Here is a 19,942-nt window from a genome sequence, read left to right as displayed (position 1 = left end):
ATTTAAATTATTCACATTTTGATTATTAAATCAAAGTCAAAAACACGCACAAATCACAATGAATTCACAGAATATAACCTGCTGTAAGTGAAAGATATATTATAATTAAATACAAACTAACTTAATGATATTTAATATAACACATACAATAATTAATTTCATTTATTCTATTTGTACTTACGAATATGCAGTAAACGGGTACTTTGTTTTTTTTTTTTTTTTATTTATAAATTATGCGCTGCATGGAATGTAGATCTGACGAAAAAAACTCCAAATACAAAATATTACTAAACTGACCCAACCACAGAGAACCACAAGAGTAAAATATTCAGCCAACCGTTTAAGCACCAAATGAAATTACTTTTTAAAAGTTTAGATATTTATGTGCAGAAAATGTGATTTTTAGGAATTAAACAAACACATTTTGCAATTAAAAGTTTCATGTGACTTCTGTGCATAACATATAATTAAAAATTTATTTTAAAGGCATAGCTCATTAGAAATATTTTTTAGCTCTATTATTTCATTAATAATAACAAATTACGTTGTGAATAATTTGTTCAGAATAAGTCAAATCAAATCAGTTTCGCCTTTGCAAAATGCGAAAAAATAATGATTTCTCTTTTAAGTTTAAACACAAACCAAATTTTGTTGAAAACAATATATCATACTATACTTTTATTTAAAACTCGCATATATCAAATATTAAAAATACAAATATGTATTTATATTTTTCTATTGTGCACAATTATTGAAAAAGAACAATCCATTTACAACGAATTATAACCTAACGAATATTTTGAAAATAGTTTTCAATAATAAATTTCATTTTATTTTTATTAATAATATAAAATTGTATTATAATATATATATATAGAGTACAAAATATTGAAACTGTATTTGATTGAATTTTACATTTACTCACCGCATTACAATTGGCTTTGATACCCTTACGCTTCTCATAGTCTGCATATTTACGCCAGTAACCATAACAATAAGGATAAAGACTTAAAAAAGCATCATACGCTTCTCTAGCGGCTTCTGCGTCTGACTAAAATATTAATTTAATTATATTTAAAGATACACTCTAATTTCTAACCATTAAAATAGTTATAAAAGTGGTTCAATTTTACCTCATTGTCTACATATTGTAACAGATATGTCCACCCAGTAAAATCAGTAGTATCTTCCTTAACTGCACGCCAATATTTATCTAATTCTGGTAGTCGTTTACGTTCCTTTTCTTTATCACGCTCTTTTTCTTTCTCTTTAGTCTTTTCGCGTTCTTTTTCCTTTTCTTTATCCTTCCTCCGATCCTTAGCCTCAGTTTCTAAAATATAATAATATTATCTTTAACAATAACTAATATTTATAATTTAAAAATTTACCGTCGGACTCAAGTTTAGCTTTCTTCTCAATGGGTGGTGCATCATTACTTTCGGAAGTCGGACTCATAGGATTATACTGTTCATCTGATTTTTTTTGTGTAATTGATTGATTTTCGCTATCTGTATCATCGGCCTTTCGTTTGTATATTTTTTGATCCGTTGTCTGCAAATCAGTTTTTAAAACACGTTTTGGTGAATCACTTGGAGATTTTCTTTCAGCTGCACTATTTGCCGGCAATTCATCTTCTGATATAACTTCGGCATCGGCTGGTAGTTCGGCCCGTTTAGGCGCAGGTAATTCCTCATCTGATACCTCTTCAGCGTCATTTATTTCTGGTTTGGTTGGTAATGGTAATTCGTCCTCTGATATTATTTCAGTATTAACCATGGTAGCGTTGCTACCATCATCTACACCAGCAATATCTTCAGCTATAGCTGCTTCAGTATTTGATTCATCTGATTCCATTTTCTCACAACTAGAATGCATTGGGTTTTCTATTTTTGAATCGAAATCTTCTTTCTTAATATCATTGTCTTCACAACCACCAACCGACGGTAAACTATTTGCGTTGTCTCCAACTAGAGATGCGAGTAATGAATTTTCAACTACACCAGAATCATTTATTTCCTCAGAAACCTCTTCAACTTGCGCCTCATCTGAGGTTTCTGAATGACCAATAATGCCAAAAGGAAAAGACGAACTTTTTTCATCGTTTGCAACAGTAACTTCCGAATTTATATGTTCGTCATCAATTACGCTATAGATCTCATTGTCGTCCATATGTTGTTGATGTTCAACTTCAACAACTTCTTCTTGATATATAACACTCTGATCATCAGTTAAATTTTGGCTATCAGGATCGAAAATGACTGCATCTTCACTATCAACTTTGATAACTCCTTGTGCAGCTTCGGCAAGCATTTCTTTTATAATGTCTGATTGTTCTACTTCGGATTCGAGAGTCTAAAAATTGAAAATTTAGAATTATTTTATGTACCATAAAACACATTATTGAAAACTACATTCGATCCAAAAAAGTTTCATAACTCTTATTATAAAATTACTTCTCTTATTGCAGAAAATTATTTAATTTAAATTATGTTTATAAATTTTAAATTAATTTCATAAGTTTGCATGAAAATGCAAAAATAAAGAGCTGTTAACTTTCAAAGGATCATCTGCAATATCAAAAATTTGACATATGCTACTACATTTCAGTTGGCCCTTGCAAGAAATCATCGGTTTTCATATACGAATGGAACAACGCCGCATTCGTTAATTATTTGCAGGTTTTTCATCATAAATGTATAACATTAAAATTAATATAATTACAACGTTAAACATTCTATGTAACTGACCTGTTCATGCGCCTGTTTTCTGGTGGATCGTCTTGTTGCACGTACCGGTGAACCAACTTTTTTACCAGAACGTGTGCGCCGTCCTGTAAAAGAAAATTATTAATTGAATATTTGTTATGTGAGATACATAAAAATGTCATTCATATATAACACCGCACACGTTGTACTACACGCTGCGAGTAATATTAGTTAATGCATAATACCAAATTCTAAAGAAGAAATTAGTAGAGTAATTACATCGCTGAATTCAAATTTGTTAAAAAACAAACATTCAAATATAAAAATTCATAATGAAATTAATATTTTACCAGAAACGTTTTCCTCCTCGCTTGCAGACGCCATATTTACGCAACCTTCTTTCTTTGATAAATAAGCTGTCATGCTTAAATAGTATTACCAGCTTGATAAAATTTAAGTATACGTTTGTATACTACTAGCTGGATTGAGTACCAGACTTCACAACATGTGGCAGCGCCAGAACAAAATTATATTTTGTATTACTGACAAGGCTTAAACGACAGCTGTAAAAGTTTCGACTTTATCAGATGTTTGGATAGCTACTTGCAAATAATTGAAACAGTGCACCTTGGTGATTTTCTATAAAATGGAAAAAATTGAATATAGTCCAGTAATAAAATTCTTTCATTTGAAAAGAATGTACAATGATCTAACCAAATTGGAAATGGACCCTGTTTACAGCAACCTTGCACAATCCTTTATGTCACTTTTTGTTTTGTTTTATTAGGTATAATTTCATTTTTACATGGTTTTCTTAATGTTAGAAACTTACATTAATATATGTATATATATACAGTTAGATCTTAACATACTTAAGTACTCTTCTAAGAGTATTTAACTTTGTGATTAGGGGTATGATGAAATTGAAGTTAAAGTTTTAATTACATTTATGAGTTTTACGCCACTGCCTCGAATCCGTTTAGGCGCAATGGTACGGGACGCGTAGAAGAGCTGTGCGCAAAGGCATTGAAGTACAAAAGAATTAGATCACAGAATTTTTATAGAATAATTTTTACAGATTTCTGTGGACTGAGTTTAAATTTCGCGTCTTTACTAGCAATAAATTACATACTACCATCTGTTTGTGCGTGTCCATGTCACATAGAGGCCGTGGGGTGGATATATCATATAATGCCATATTTCTTCATTCTATCATAAAAAGCAAATGAAATGGTCCGGTAATAGCTAAATTTGATTTAGTTTGTATTTTACATAGTATGCGATATAACTGATAGATGTTTACGTCTACAAAATATCATTAAAACAGGTATTGAGTTTAGCAGAACTTGAAATTTTAAGTAAATTTTCATTTTGTGTAACACTTCAGCGTTATAAGAATCATCTAATGTTTCACTGAGTACTGAAAAAATTGTCAGAGTTGATCTCTTGGCAGTTTGTTAACTCGATAACTTAATTTCACAAAAACAACTTAACTAAATTACAGAGTACATTACAGAGTACAGGAGTATTTCCAAATACCACTTATAATTTAACAACAGTTATAAGTTTTTTTAATTTTGTTATCATTATATGCATGTTTATAATGATATTTATTTACATATATAATAAATGGCTATAATATAAAATATGAAGGTCATACATATATGAAATTAAATAATCTCTTTTTAATATTTCTAATAATTATCAATTAATTAATATATATTTTTGCGTAAAATAAATAACTCTTTTTTTGAGTAAAGTGCCAAATCATAAATTGTACTACTGAAATATATATAGAACATTGTCATATTTGAGTATACAAATAACAAATGAATATATGTGCTATAATACGTCATAATATCAAGGCGACCATATATATATATAACATTATATATATATATAACATTAATATATAACATTAATATATATTATAGTGCTTTTTAATAAATTTGTAGCATACATTTTTTTCAGTGTAAAAATGAATAATCTAATGTGAGAGTTGAATGTAATATGTTATACTCTTGCGTCGTGCGATGAACGTCCGCCATTTTAGTTGCTAGAAAACATCTCACAACTAACAGTCGTGGTAATTTCACTTAGTTTTAATGCATATTTAAAACGTATTCCATAAACTGAAAATATTAAAAAGTGTTAATTTATATATTTAAGAAAAATTGTGTGATAAAACTATTTTTGCAGCTACAGAATTTAGTGAAAAATTACGGGTTCAAAGTTCATATTACGCGTTCAGAAAAGTGTTAAACAAAGAAAATTCCCAGGTCTGGCAAAAAGTTCATTTAGTTCATCACGAAAAAGTGAGTGTGTATAAGTGGGTAAATTATAATGTTTGATTTTTTTTATACAAAGGAGTGCGCGCGTAAATAATGCATGTATATTCAGCGTTTCTTGAAAAAGAGAAATGTATTTATCTGTGAAGTGGATGATTCATATGTTTTGATATTTATTATCACAAACAAGCTGTTTTTAAAATGAAAAACCGGAATATTCACATGACGATATGATATTCATAATAAAAGTTGTACCAAATAATTTAAGAAGTGGAAAAAAAAGCAATTCTGAAGTATCATTGTATGATTCAAAATTTCTTCCAAAAATTTGTGATAAACAGTATTTCCATATCCATATTTGTTTTAATAAAAAATGTGTGAATGTGGCAGGTAGTTTCACCGAGCGTGTCGTTTTTACCGCCAAAACTATATTCTTTTAAAATTGAGTGATCCGTTAAACCTGCAGGTTTTATATAGTCTATTTAGTTTTTAATGACTTTTTTTATGCTGAAAATAATTAAATATATTTTTTATCGGAAATTAATTTTTTTTTTAATAACGATTTCAATAATTTATAATTTTTTTTATTAAATATATTGTGTCTTGTATAATATTGTATATTATACATAAAAATATATTTTTTGATTTTGTTATATTTTTGTGTTTACAATTGAACTTCTGACTCTTAACCATCACATAATTCAGCTCTGTTGGATGAACAAATGAATATGAGAGCACACTCGACATTTGCTGTGTTTCCACCACAGCAAAACAAAAACAAAATTGCTCGGATAGCATTCACTTCAGTGTTTGACGTTCTTTTTGATAGATACTGTTGTGTACCTGCACGAGAAATATTTAAGACTGAGTTTAGATACATAATTAATAATAATAAAATAATAATAAAAAATAATAAGTTTTTAAAAATCATTAGATACATTAAGGTAATATTTTGTAAACGGTAATTTATTTTCTCATTAAAATTAAGTGCAATAAAAATAAAAAAAAATGCAGAGGAGCAGCCGTCATTCCATGAAGAAAACAAAGAAAAAAGGGCGACGCTGCTAGTATATAATAAAAGTAAATAAAAGAGCTAAAAATGAGTCAAGCAAGATGTGGATTGGGTTATTCTCAACGGTATGGTGATGTTGAAGGCAATAATATAAGCAATTCATCAGTTGGTAAAACAACATCAACGCCAACTTGCTTTTTAGCGGAAATGTTTATTTGCTTTTATATACTAAGCAATTGTTGCTTTTTTTTTATAAACTTAAAGAGTGGGTTGGAAACCAGTAATTCAGTACTACACTTATTAAATGTATATGTATAAATATATAACTATTAAAATATTTTTATACATAAATCTTATCAATACATTAGGTAAAGTGATAGTTAATTACAGCTTTTATTATTAATGATTTTATTGATATGCATTTATGTATATAAAAAATAAAATAGTTTTTTTTTATACACCATATATACATATAACAGCAGATGCTTTCTAGTCTTATGTACGACGCGCTAATATCAGAAAAAGGTTTATTATAGCCATTCCATATAAATATATTACAAGTATATTTTACTTAAACTTATTATTATATTATTTGTATAATAATATATTGTATAATAATATATATAATATATATATATATATTATATATATTATTATTTGTAAAAATTTCAGTGTTAAGGATCTAGTACTCCAGTTGCTTATTCTTAGTTAACTTTTAAATTAATTTTAGTATTAACTCACAAATAAATATTTGAAATAATTAAGAATAGATAAACACATTCTATTCAGTCCTATCAATCATATAAAGCAGAGTACTCATAAATATCTCTCCCGTTTAAATAGTAAAAATTTCAATATCCAATTTGTAATTCCTTGTTTTACTGTAATTTAACATAAGTTTTTTTTAAATCCATATGCACAACATTTGTATCTGATAAAAATATTTACCATAACCGGCAATGAAAATACACATGAAAATAATTACCAGAGCCCAACAACATTTTCCATGTATCTTGGAATCCAACATCTCTCTCTCTATAATAACAGAACAAATAGAAAAAGAAGAGATTAAAACATTTTAGACGCCTACGTGTTATTTGAACTGAAACAAATGGAAATGTAAGCAAAATAAACAATTTTACTTTGTTTACTTTGTTGAGGGAAAGATAAATATATTATATATGTGTAGTTTATGCCAACAGATGAGTAAATTATTCATACAAAACTGATAAATATGTTAAACATTTACAGTACGTGAACAATAGTTATTGCACATCCAAATTGAACTCAAAGTGACACAGTCCCCAACTCTAATCAGTGACATTACTATTAACATAGCAAAACTTAACTATATAAATATCTAAACATATAAAGTCTAACATAAAATTACTCATAAATCTTAAGAAGTGGGAGATAAGATTCGAAGAACGGTTAGGTATATTTCCTGGAACGACACCTCTGCACAGACGAATAAGTGCCGTTTGGTGTGAAAGTAGGTCTGCAAAATTTGAGGGAGGCCAAGATTCAACTAGGATCGTTGCACCACTAATGATAATGATGATGATGCGACATTTGTTGTACATTTAACAACGTGCATATAATTTCTAGAAGACATTATAGAGTAATTTACAAGTAATATGTACTTTAAACATAGTTTCAATGTTAACTTCAAAAGAAATAAAAGTTTGTATCGATATTAAAAAATTAGGAGTATTATCATTATAATATATTGATCTCCCTGAAATTTCAGAAGTGTTCAGTAAAATAAAAAATTGATCTAAAAAAATGGATTATTTAAGAATTATGACTGGAAGCATCGAAAGTTACCGCGTGAGACTTGAACCCACTAAACCACCTCTTAGGAATGAATGGAGAAGATTTCCACAGCATTGTGTAAACTTCATTCCAGTAATCAGGGGAAAGAGGAGAAAAAATAGACTTAGTACCTAGCGAGCTAGATTTATCTAAGCCAGAAAGTAAGGGCGTACATTAGGGAAATTGGGTTATGAAGAAGGGGGTGGGGTTAGAGCAAAATGAGCGGGGGGCGAGGTTAGCGGTAAACTTTGTAACTGAGGTCACGAAAGCTGCGGTTATATAGAGGAATGGAGTGGAGGTAACGGTCCCACTCATTGAGGTAGTGGTATGACTGAACTTATAGCAAATCGATATATATACGAATAATGAGAAGCCAAAATATGTTTGTTTTATATAATATCCACATTGAAAGATGAAGTTAAATACTTCAGAATATTACTTAGGATTAAGGAACACGCATCGGTAGTAATGTAAGGTCCATATTTCAAATTTTTTAAGTCCAAAATATTTGATTTATAAAACTGCATTTAAACCCTTTTATGCTGAAAAGTAGTAATTATAATCCAGCTGCTTATATAAGAATACAAGAGCAGTAGCACTCTGAGGTGGATATTTCAAAATTGTTTAGTCAAAAATCATTTCATCTGGACAAAAAATTCGCATACACAAAAATCTAATGAAACTCATTTTTACAGAAAAGTAGTGATTATTATTTAGCTGCTCATATAGGAAGGCAATATCAAGAAATATGTCGTCAGATAGTTGGTGTATTTTGAATTCGTCACAATGCCTAGACATAAACAATTATATATCAAAACGCCATCAGATACATTAAATTCAAAATAATATTTACTTTACAATAATTACAATTGTAAATAATTACAAAGATACAAAATAACAATTACTTATGCTGTGTGAAAGTATGGCCTATTTGCCAAAGTATATTAGGCCATTATCTATTTTTTGTTGCTATTCGATTTCTATAAAAAATATATAATTTAGTTTGTCTAACTGTCTTAGCCCGTTGTACTCTTTCTCGAGCGGTGATTCCAATATTATAAGTATTAATTGATGTATTATTTATGGTGCAATGTTTTTTTTCAAATATTTAACGGCGCGTAGTATCTATCGAAGAGAATAATACTTTATTTTTGAACCTTATTTTAATATAAAGTAATAATAGAGAGGTTTTTGAATTGTAGTGAATTATAACCACAAAATATCATTATTTGTAAATAATTTAATTTTTGGCCTACAAGTCAAGTATGGCTTTGGATCACTTGACTGTTTAACACTGACGCTAGGTTTAAAATTTTGACAGGTTGCAAGTTCAAGCCTTGGTACTTACAGTTCCAAAAAATTATTTACAAATTATTGCACATAAAAAATAATTCCAATAAGACCAGTGGTGACGGGTATTTGCCAATACACAAAACAGCTCTATGATCAATAAAATTATAAATAATAAAAATTATGTTGTTGTAATTCACTACTATTCAAAAACCTATCTAATACCTCTCTTTATTTGATTTTAAAATCAAATTTATTAATTCCATTTATAGAAGTTGTTCATTTTTTTGTTGTATATATATATTCAGTAACTTTTTTAACGTAGTTATATCAAAATATTATTTCTAATTGTATTATACATTTGAATGGTAAAATAAAAAAAAAAATTTTTGTTTATAACTATAAGAAAAACTCAGAGTAGCCTTTTACAAAACTAGTAACTAAACATATCCCAATAATCTTGAAATTAAAATATTAATAATTCTCTCTCATATTACATATAATATAAACTACAAATAATAACTTTGATATTTATTCCGAAAGTGTATTGCCCTTACGAAGCAGTTTCGAAAAGACTATGTAAAGTAAAAATAAAGTAAAAAATAGAATATGAAGATTTATCATCATTCATATGCTAAATTTTAAAAATTATAATCATAATAAATGTTCGCCAGACAATAAGGCTTTCTATGAAGATAATTTAGTTATCATATTGACCATAATTCTTTTTCAACATTTCTATTACTTCTCTCTATTAGAGTTAATTTATTCTCATCTTATCTATTTGTAATTATTTTGTGAGATTAACTTTATTTCCGACGATGATATTGCAGATGATACGATACAAATAATGAATTTACTTGCGATTGCGAGTATATAAATAAATCCAAGCATTTCTTCTTCATATTGTAGAACACATACAAAACACAATAAAAACAATTCAGAATAATTCAGTCTATGTATAATCATTTAACCTTGTTGTTTGGAACTGTAATTTGTAATAAAATTGCTTAAGTACATAGATAAAGAATACCGCGCAGTTGGGACAAAAAACAATTTACGTCACGATTTTTGTACTAATGTTTTTTTTTTTTTATTAGCACATTTTTATATACTAATGTATCTATGTATCCTCATTTCTCATTCTTTTATGTAAAATTTTACTCAGTAAATTAATGAAAAATTGTTGCAAAAAGAAAAATAAATTGAGTAATAATTGTTTGGATTGTTCTTATATATTTAAATGTGTGTAAAAGTATTTTCACTTACTTGTTTTCTCTTCTAACCGACTAATGTATCTCTCCACTGTTGTTTTTTTTATTAAAACGCATTTTAACTACGTTGACATTTAAAAATAATAATAAAAGTCAAATTGTTTACATTTTTTTTTCTCGCAAATAAGTTGTCTCTTATCAATGCCGCGAATGTATTTTTTAATATCTCTAGTTTTCATTCATTACTGCACCTCAGACTCAGACCACCCTGGCCGAGATACACACCATACATACATACATACATTTGTATGTCGGCGTCAATAAACGAATGTCTGCTTATTCTTATTATTCACCGATATGACTTATTTACTGCGTTTGTTTTGATTTTCATTTAAAAAAAATGCTTACACCAAACAAAACTTGTCTATAGTAGTCTATAGTAGATAATATATAATATATAGATAAAACTTGTCTATAGTAGTCTATAGTAGATAATGTATTTTTTTATATCAGAAGATATTAAATGTAATTGTTTGTTCCAAAAAACTATTTGTTCTATTGTTTGTTCCATTCTATTTACTTAAATAGTTTTAAAGTAAATTATTATTGCTTAATTTAATGTAATAATTAATTTGTAATGTAAATTAATTTTTTATTTTTTTTTGTACAGTTCAATTATTTTAAAAGATATGATTAAAAAAAACCGTCAAGATATTTGTTCTAATAATTTTAAAAGTTATATACTGACTTAGTTGAACCTATTAGGTATTAAAGTCTTCTGATCTCAGCTCTCTGCCCTTATTACTGGAATGAAGTTTACATATTGCGGTGGAAATCGTCTTCATTAAGTAATAAGATGTGATTTTAATGGGTTCAAAAAATTTGTATTGCGGCGGAAATCTTCTTCATGAAGTCCTAAAATGTGATTTTAATGGGTTAAAAAAATTTATATTGATCAAAAATCGGAAGTGGGCTGCTGTTTTTTCGACAAAAACAAACACATTTATTTATTACTATAATATTATTTATATAATATAATATATATATAATATAATGTATATATAATATAATAAATATATAATATAATATATACATAATATAATAGATTTATAATATAATATATTTATAATATAATATATATATAATACATATAATAAATAAATACATATTATTTTCTTGGATCAAATAATTATCTTGCGATCTATATATTTTTTTTTTTTTGGTAAATCATAATTACATACAGTCAGTGACAAAACTCTACATACACCCCCCATTTTTGCTAGCTCGTAAATCCAAGGACATAATAGAAAAAAGTAATGATGCAGTTTTGTTTAGAACTGTTTTTTAATAATAATAAACAAAAGAAAATCCATTCATCAATATAAATTAACAAAGTTATTCGAAAAAAAGCTAAAAAAATCATTGACAAAAGTCTACATACACTTCATTGATTTTTAGATATAGTCGACAGAAATATAAATGTTAAACGGGAAAGTACCGTTTTTCATATTTCATGCTTGTGGCATGAGTCATACATTTATATAATGCACTTAGTTGTGCTTTGAGAGTGGTATTTAATTGACACGATGGGTCCACGAAAAGAATTTCAAGTGATATGCGAAATCTGGTTATTAAGCATAGAAATGAAAAAACACCTTATGGTAAAAATATCAAAATTAGTAAATTTGACTCGATCAACAGTTCAGACGATAATAAGAAATTATAAAAATACTAGTTCTTCTGAAAATAAACCTCGCAGTGGCCGCCCAAGGATACTCATACGTAGGGATGTCAGCTTGGTTTTAAAAGAAGTTAACAAAAATCCGAAAGTAAGTGCCTTAAATTTAGTCGAACACATTGCTAGTGCAACTAGGAAGCATGCTAATCTACGTCAAAGCTATTTTTCCTACTTCAGTTGCAGCTACGGCTCCCCAAAGCATAGCACTGCCACCACCATGCTTTACAGTTGGCATTATATGCTTCGGATTCAGTGCTGTTTTCGCTTTCCTTCAAACTTTAGCTCTCCAATCGCGTTCAAATATATTGAATTTCGATTCATCTGTAAATAAAACCTGCTTCCAGAAATCAAAATCCTTTTCTTTATATTGTTTGGCAAACTCTAAGCACAGCTTTCGGTTTTTTTCAGAAATTAAAGGTTCTTTGCGTGGTATTCTATCATGAAAACCGTGGCTGTTCAACGTTCTTTGTACTATACGTGGATTGACATGCTTTCCAGTTGCATTAGTAATGTGTTCGACTAATTTTAAGGCACTTACTTTCGGATTTTTGTTAACTTCTTTTAAAACCAAGCTGACATCCCTACGTATGAGTATCCTTGGGCGGCCACTGCGAGGTTTATTTTCAGGAGAACCAGTATTTTTATAATTTCTTATTATAGTCTGAACTGTTGATCGAGTCAAATTTACTAATTTTGATATTTTCACCATAAGGTTTTTTTTCATTTCTATGCTTAATAACCAGATTTCGCATATCACTTGAAATTCTTTTCGTGGACCCATCGTGTCAATTAAATACCACTCTCAAAGCACAACTAAGTGCATTATATAAATGTATGACTCATGCCACAAGCATGAAATATGAAAAACGGTACTTTCCCGTTTAACATTTATATTTCTGTCGACTATATCTAAAAATCAATGAAGTGTATGTAGACTTTTGTCAATGATTTTTTTAGCTTTTTTTCGAATAACTTTGTTAATTTATATTGATGAATGGATTTTCTTTTGTTTATTATTATTAAAAAACAGTTCTAAACAAAACTGCATCATTACTTTTTTCTATTATGTCCTTGGATTTACGAGCTAGCAAAAATGGGGGGTGTATGTAGAGTTTTGTCGCTGACTGTATATTCATTTATTACCATACATACACCTTATTTCTTTTCTTTGACCAAAGCATTACCTCTCGAACTACTCCTTTTTTTTTACAGTAATACATATTCATTTATTACTATACATACACCCCGTTTTTTAGTTTAAGAAATACTTTCGCCCAAGTAGAACTTTGATTCTTTATTAGGAAACATTCTGTATATATACGGGGTTAGGCGATTGAGGCGTTACCTATTCAAGCGACAATATTTGTTTTGTGTGAAAATATTTTTTATTGATTCAAATTACAAAAATTTGTGGAAATAATCAAAATTTCAGAAACCATTCACTCTAGCTCGATGTGGTCACCTTTTGCCTTGACTATGGCCTTTAAACAGTTAAAAAATGAATTGCATGCTTAACGAACATTATCGTCCGGTATTTTGGTTCATTCTTGGTTAGTGGTTTTCTTCAGCGCATCCATACTGATATATTTACTATGCCATATCCTCACCTTGCTCTATAAATGGCCCAGTTGGAGTAGTCCATTGGATTTGCATCTGGCGATTTCGAAAGTCATTGTGTAGATGAAATTAAGTGTGGAACTTGATTTTTTAACCATTCTTGGTTCACACGAGCTTTATAAGACGGTCTTTACGGACAAATCTTGTTGGAACCTCTATGACCTACGACCAAAATATTCGCGTGTCTATGATACTTCCGTAACAATTTCCTCTAAATGAGAAAACTATACCCAAACGAATAGCTTTATTTGGTACCGGCGAAATTCCTTGAAATTTAAATGGAGCCATTTATAGTCGCATTATACATGCGTTAATACATGTGTAATTATACATAATACGTGTGTTAAGCCTTTCTGGTAGGCAGGTAGCTGGAACTACATAGTTTCATAGTTAGTTTTAGCAAACGGTGATAAAATGATAAAAATTTTGTACGGCTATTAGTAACTAAACTTATTGAGTGACTTTGAGACATATATAAGCCCGTTTAAAGTTATATATTATTTATTATTTTTTTTATTATTATTATATTTAAGTCTTTGTATTATGATAATCTCAAAAAATATCGAAACATGGAAATCATTTCTTTATTCGACAAGAACATTTTGTCAAGCTATCACCTATTATTTTTTAAAAATACTGAGTCAAGTATTTTGCGGTAAAAAATATACTATCTTAACTTAAAACACGTGATAGACACGATGAATAGTTAATCTTCACGTATGAATCAGTACTAACTAAGGTCAGGGTATACCTAAACACACACACACAGTTTTTTATTATATATAAATCCGTTAATGCCTGGTATTTGTCTACACTGCAATTATAGACTGCATAATATTGTGCATCTGTTAAATTATTTTATTAAAAACACAAATTTAATCTGAGATGTTCATGGCATATCTTAAACATGTTTGATAAGCATATATTTTATAATAATGACTATGTGTTTTATATAGTATATTAATTTCATAATGAAATTTGTTGATTTATATTATTCATCTGCTAGACTAGAATAATCAATTGATCCGTGTTTAAATATCCAACATTCAAAAGCGGAATATTTTTTAATGTAATTTATTTATCTGTTTACAATTATTAAGCAGTTTTAGTTAAATACTGGAAACTAATTTAAATTAGGTTTAGTTTAAGTTCTTATTAAATAAAGTCAATATCCACATAGAACATGTTCCAAATATAAAATTCTTGTTGTAATAATAATCGCCAAAATTATTTTCAAATATTTTCTATAATATATAAAATGTTGTGCTCCTGAATTTTAATTTTTATAAAAGTTGTTTAAAACTCTCCATTTAATTTGATGTTAATTTTTGTTACAGATAATTAAACAATACCTGAATACCTGATTTGCGAAACCAAGAAAAATTTTTCAAAAGAGAAATTGTCAGTTTGGATATGTCATGTCAGCAAGCAACGAGACTTATAACAACACCGTCACCAGTTATACCTGAGGATCCTTATGTATTTACTGACACAGTGTCAACACCTCCTATTTTATTTAACACACAGGTATAAAAAAATATATAAATGCTAAATTCTATAATTATTTTTCAAAACCTTTTTACAACAAATACAGTGAAAGCGCTCTTAAACGTATAACGACAGCATCAAGAAAACAGTTAGATTAAGAGAACTCTTTAAAAAACATACTTTAAATAAAGTGTGAAAACTGGGTTAGCAAAACAGTACGGTTAAGATAGATACCCAAAAAGACAGAGAGATCGTTTAACAGAGCTTTCACTGTATTTTCTAATTTCACTGTATAGACTTCAATATTAAAAAATAAGTACGTGCGTTATAAGAAGTATATGAAGTTATATGTTTTATTGAGATATAGAAGTTTGTACATTAACCTTTATCTAATCTAAATGAAAAATTTTTTAGAAATCTGCAAGAGCCCGATTAACAGATATTCAAATTGCAACAAATGGTCTTACATTACCGACGAGATCAATTAGTAGTCAACAAAAAATATCGTTTGCGCAGTTAAACGATAATTTGCCAAAGACGCAGGCGTCTTTAGCGGAAAGCTTAATCGGAACAGTAACACAAGCTATTACTCCAATAACAACAACAACCAATGTAGCATCATTAAAAAACTCATCTCAATGTCAAAAACAAATACACAAAGTTCAAATTAAACAACCATTGCAACAGCAAAATAATATAATTCAATCGTCTAATTTATGCATAATACGCTTGCAGAACCAATCTAGTAATCAATCTACGCAACTACTTCAACACACTCCTTCATTATGGCAAACTCCATTAATTTTGGATTCGCCACCGTTGGTGAGTCCACCAACATCACCCGCATCGTTACCATCTCCAACGGCCTCATCGGCAACGATCACGACACCTCCAGCAATGGGTGTTGTAACTACGCAAGCAGTTGTAACATCCCAAGCTACTTCTTTGCCACCTTCCAATTTTCATCATACAACAGTAGCGCAGCATCTTCAAAAGTTGCAGTGCATCAAAAATACCAAAAAAGGTACCGCAGTAAACAACACAAGCAAGCTAAATACAAGCACAGAAGAGTCACAGCAGTTGAACACATTTATTTGCGTATCTGAACCACCTCCATTACATGCTTTGGAACAGCGAAAACATTCCGATACTGATTTACAAGAAGTTTCAGTTAAGAAAATTTCCAGTAAAACAGAATCACCACATGAAATTCCACAAAAAAATTTAAATGGTAACACTCGGGCCAGCATAACGGAAAAATCTATACAGAAATTGAAATTATTGGATATATCGTCAATATCCCTACCAGCAGCTTTAACTGTTGATAATAAATCAGAAGTTTCAAACAGTTTATCCGCTGCAAATTCTTGTGAATTACAACAGAGCACACAAGTTCCAAAACTTTTACAATTACGGAAAGTAGATGAAACTGTAGATACAATAAATGATCAATTTATAGAACCTAGTATTAAATCTCAGTTGCATCAGAAAACTAATAATATTGCAAAACATAATTTGTCTTCCAAACAAAATATTCAAAATGTCAGCTCTAATATTGTTGATTCCAAACGTGATATTTTAACAAATGAAGTAAAGAAAAATGTACCAGTTGATACTCCGCAAAATAAAGTATCTTCAATACAAGCAACAGCGAAAAATCTTAAAAAGAATTATTCAAATGAAAAATTTGCAAATCAATCTCAGACTCAGACATCTTTGGGTCAAAAGAAAAATCGTAAAATACGAGTGAATGGTTTTAATGCAAAGAAAGCTTTATCTGACAATCATGGTCTTTCTAGTAAAAAAGCTGTGACAGTAGTCAGAATAGCTGAACAAAATACAGATGTAGATATATCACTTTTAACCGCTTCATATATTTTACCCTACTGCATACAACAAAACTGTATAAATTTTGATCAAAAGAAAAATAACTCAGGCGAGCATTGTTCTGCACAATCTGGAAACCTGGCTCGCGAAGAGCGTATACTGAAATACAAGAATCTCTTGCAGCGTCAGGCTTTGCAACTCTTTTCAGTAAAATCTATGCAGAAAAATCCACTTCATGTAGCTCGGCAACGTTTACTTTGTGTTGATCGACTGTTACGCAAATATAAAGACGTTTTTAATGAAAAGTAAGTAAATTCATTCAATCTAATTACTTCACAACACTAAAGAATTAAATTAACCATTTATTGTAAATTTTTTTTAGACAAACCATTAATATATGTTCTGTACCTTCTTGCAATGATCATGCTTTGGATATGGCTACAAATTGCGTAAAACATATTGTGAAGAATCCCGCACAACCATTATTTTCCTATTGTTCCGCTAAGCTTTCGGATAATACACAATGCCCTATAACAGTGTTTGATATAATGAATGATATTCCACTTTGCAATGAACACGCGCATAAGCGTGGGGAATATACAAATATTGCAAATGAACAACGTAAAATGTCTACAATTACTCTAACACCACAGAATCATCGAAGTGGTCCACAACCAGAAGCGCATATTAGTGTTGCTAATAATAAAAAATTACATTTATCAAAATTAACTGCGCCACGCAAACGTAAATTAACATTGGTAAATCCAGTTGGTCGTCCACAAAAGCGTAATAAAAAAATGCAATCAAGTGCCGTTGAACCAAAAATTGTACCAGTATCTGCAGTGTTGCAACGTAAGAGTAGTACAACATCGCTCGAATCAATAGCCAGTAATTCGCATTCATCCAACTCACAATTATATATGCCGTCCAATTCATTGGCACCTCCAGCTTTAGCTCCACTCAGTTACAGTGGAAATATGATATCACCACAGCGTAAGCTTAATTTTGGCACTCTTGATGCCAATGTCAATGATGACAAGAAGGCACATGATATTAACCAAATTGTTGCACAATTTACAATGCTGGCGAACAAGCACGAAGCAAATAATATAAACCATTCAAACGGCATTTTCAATAACAACAACAATATGAATTTTATGAACACTAACTCCAACTCGAACTTTACGTCGGGACTTTTTTCAACCTCATCATTACCTTCAACTGATGAATTACTAACACAGGATATGCTAAGCATGTGCGAGAATAGTTCTGCTTATGCTAGTTCAGAAGATACTGGACTTGGCGGTTTAAGTGAATCTGAAATTATTCCTGGACCACATGATGGTAATTTTTATTATTTTGTTGTTAAAGTGAAAATAAGGCAAAAATCTTTATCATTTCTGATTTTTATGTAGATGACATACCCTTAGACGATACACATTTGCTTGAAGAAAATGATTTAGATAATGTGCTCAATTCTTTGCCTGTAGATGCTTTCAACGAATTATTTACTGCTGGTAATTTGTTAAAAAATTTATTTAAATTGAATTGTAAACTTATTCAGTACTGTGAAACCTAATTTAGTGCGTCAAGATGAATGTGATGAAGTGGAACGTGCTTTAGCGCTTGCCGATAAACATTTAAAAAGTTTACAACAAACTATCGGTTCTGATTCAGATTTCCTCGGAGATTTTCTAGATGTGAACGAAGATTTTTTAAATGATGAAGATATATGTAGCAACATTGACACTTCGGCATTATTTATTGATAGCGGTACGAATGGTGGATCTGGTGGTGGCACCTCTGGTAATTGTTCAACTATAACGGATGTTCGCGGTTTAGTACAAACATAAATTTAGTTCAGTTATTCGATAGCAAAAAAAAAAACAAAACTATAAAAATGAGATTAACAAACTTATTTGCAAAGCTATAAATTTTATTGATATAATTTTTTATACATATAGTAATTTTTTATTTTTGTGCTTTTGGACAATAGTAGTGAAAATAACTGATATATGGAAAAAATTGTATGATTATTTTAAACTTTCAATTAGTTAAGTTTGTTCATTTATTAAGATTTTTACTGAAAAATTTTAATTTAAATGTTTTGCTTTTGTATGTATGCAAATATGCATAATTTTTATTTGAAACTATTCTTATTAAATTAAAAATATGTAAATTTAAGTTGAATTAAATTTCTTAATCTAGCGAACAATTGTAATTATTTGTATATAGATGTAAAATTAAAAAGCAGCTTCAATTGCTTATTAGTTGTAGAAACTCCAAAGTGTACTGCACTAAAAACAAAAATGAATAGTAAAAAAAATTTAAAAAATGAAACCAAGTAAAAAAACTAAAATCTTAAAACTAAGATCAACATAATAAATTGTAATGAATTTATAATTATTTCTAAGTTTTCTTTTTGTAATATATTTTATAAAAATAACTTTGCATCCATTTTGTACAAGGGAATATAGACACCGCGAATTGTATTACTATATATAATATACACCAATTACTGTTTTAGTATAATTTTTTTTTATTGAAGTGTTTCAATAAATTGTTATATATACGTATATAACGATTTCTATCGTTTTTAATTTAAAATTTATATTTTAGTTTTTATAAAAAAATATAAAATAATTTTTCATATTTATCTTAGCAATAAAACACGTACGAATTATATGTATTTATTACACATAAAACAATTCGCGTTTTATATCGCCATAAGACTCTGTATGAAATCAGAAAGTAACTTTCTTTCCGATTTGTTCATTTCGTCTTTTGTTTCTATGCTGAATTTTAGTTCATTGTACTTTTTAAAGTATTAAAAACAAAAATCCATTTTTCATTAATATAAATAAAATAATTTAATTAATAATATATGTATTAATAATTATATCAATATATATATATTTATATATATATATACATATATATTAATAAAT

At 28.8% G+C, this 19,942-nt stretch overlaps 2 protein-coding genes across 2 annotated transcripts; one reads left to right on the top strand and one right to left on the bottom strand.

Moving 5' to 3' along the window:
* Positions 1 to 770: 770 nt before the first annotated feature.
* On the bottom strand, positions 771 to 3,146 carry LOC119676282 (pre-mRNA-processing factor 39-like). The gene is made up of 6 exons (XM_038087521.1): positions 3,056 to 3,146; positions 2,748 to 2,830; positions 1,389 to 2,352; positions 1,134 to 1,330; positions 880 to 1,051; positions 771 to 787 (listed from the first exon to the last, which is right to left on the bottom strand). Exons 1-6 carry the CDS (start codon positions 3,126 to 3,128, stop codon positions 771 to 773), a joined length of 1,506 nt encoding a protein of 501 aa, XP_037943449.1. The 5' UTR covers positions 3,129 to 3,146.
* A 1,610-nt stretch (positions 3,147 to 4,756) lies between these two features.
* LOC119678754 (putative uncharacterized protein DDB_G0292292) lies at positions 4,757 to 18,881 on the top strand. Its single transcript, XM_038090795.1, has 6 exons — positions 4,757 to 5,020; positions 15,017 to 15,206; positions 15,582 to 17,299; positions 17,377 to 18,338; positions 18,410 to 18,511; positions 18,579 to 18,881. Exons 2-6 carry the CDS (start codon positions 15,093 to 15,095, stop codon positions 18,845 to 18,847), a joined length of 3,165 nt encoding a protein of 1,054 aa, XP_037946723.1. The 5' UTR covers positions 4,757 to 5,020; positions 15,017 to 15,092; the 3' UTR covers positions 18,848 to 18,881.
* The last annotated feature ends 1,061 nt before the right edge of the window (positions 18,882 to 19,942 follow it).

The sequence above is a fragment of the Teleopsis dalmanni genome, chromosome 2, assembly GCF_002237135.1.
Source record: "Teleopsis dalmanni isolate 2A chromosome 2, ASM223713v2, whole genome shotgun sequence".
NCBI classification, from domain to species: Eukaryota; Metazoa; Arthropoda; class Insecta; order Diptera; family Diopsidae; genus Teleopsis; species Teleopsis dalmanni.
The sequence above is the reverse complement of the archived record's forward strand: the minus strand, read 5'-3'. Positions and strand labels throughout refer to the sequence as shown.

What these genes read in the sequence shown, in the direction of transcription:
- LOC119678754 (XM_038090795.1), top strand. Translation starts at nt 15,093, where the DNA reads ATGTCATGTCAGCAAGCAACGAGACTTATAACAACACCGTCACCAGTT. An exon ending in TATTCCTGGACCACATGATG is followed by an intron (nt 18,339 to 18,409) that starts GTAATTTTTATT and finishes ATTTTTATGTAG; the next exon opens with ATGACATACCCTTAGACGAT. An exon ending in CAACGAATTATTTACTGCTG is followed by an intron (nt 18,512 to 18,578) that starts GTAATTTGTTAA and finishes AACCTAATTTAG; the next exon opens with TGCGTCAAGATGAATGTGAT.
- LOC119676282 (XM_038087521.1), bottom strand. Translation starts at nt 3,128, where the DNA reads ATGACAGCTTATTTATCAAAGAAAGAAGGTTGCGTAAATATGGCGTCT. An exon ending in CGAGGAGGAAAACGTTTCTG is followed by an intron (nt 2,831 to 3,055) that starts GTAAAATATTAA and finishes TTTCTTTTACAG; the next exon opens with GACGGCGCACACGTTCTGGT. An exon ending in TACAATATGTAGACAATGAG is followed by an intron (nt 1,052 to 1,133) that starts GTAAAATTGAAC and finishes TTAATATTTTAG; the next exon opens with TCAGACGCAGAAGCCGCTAG.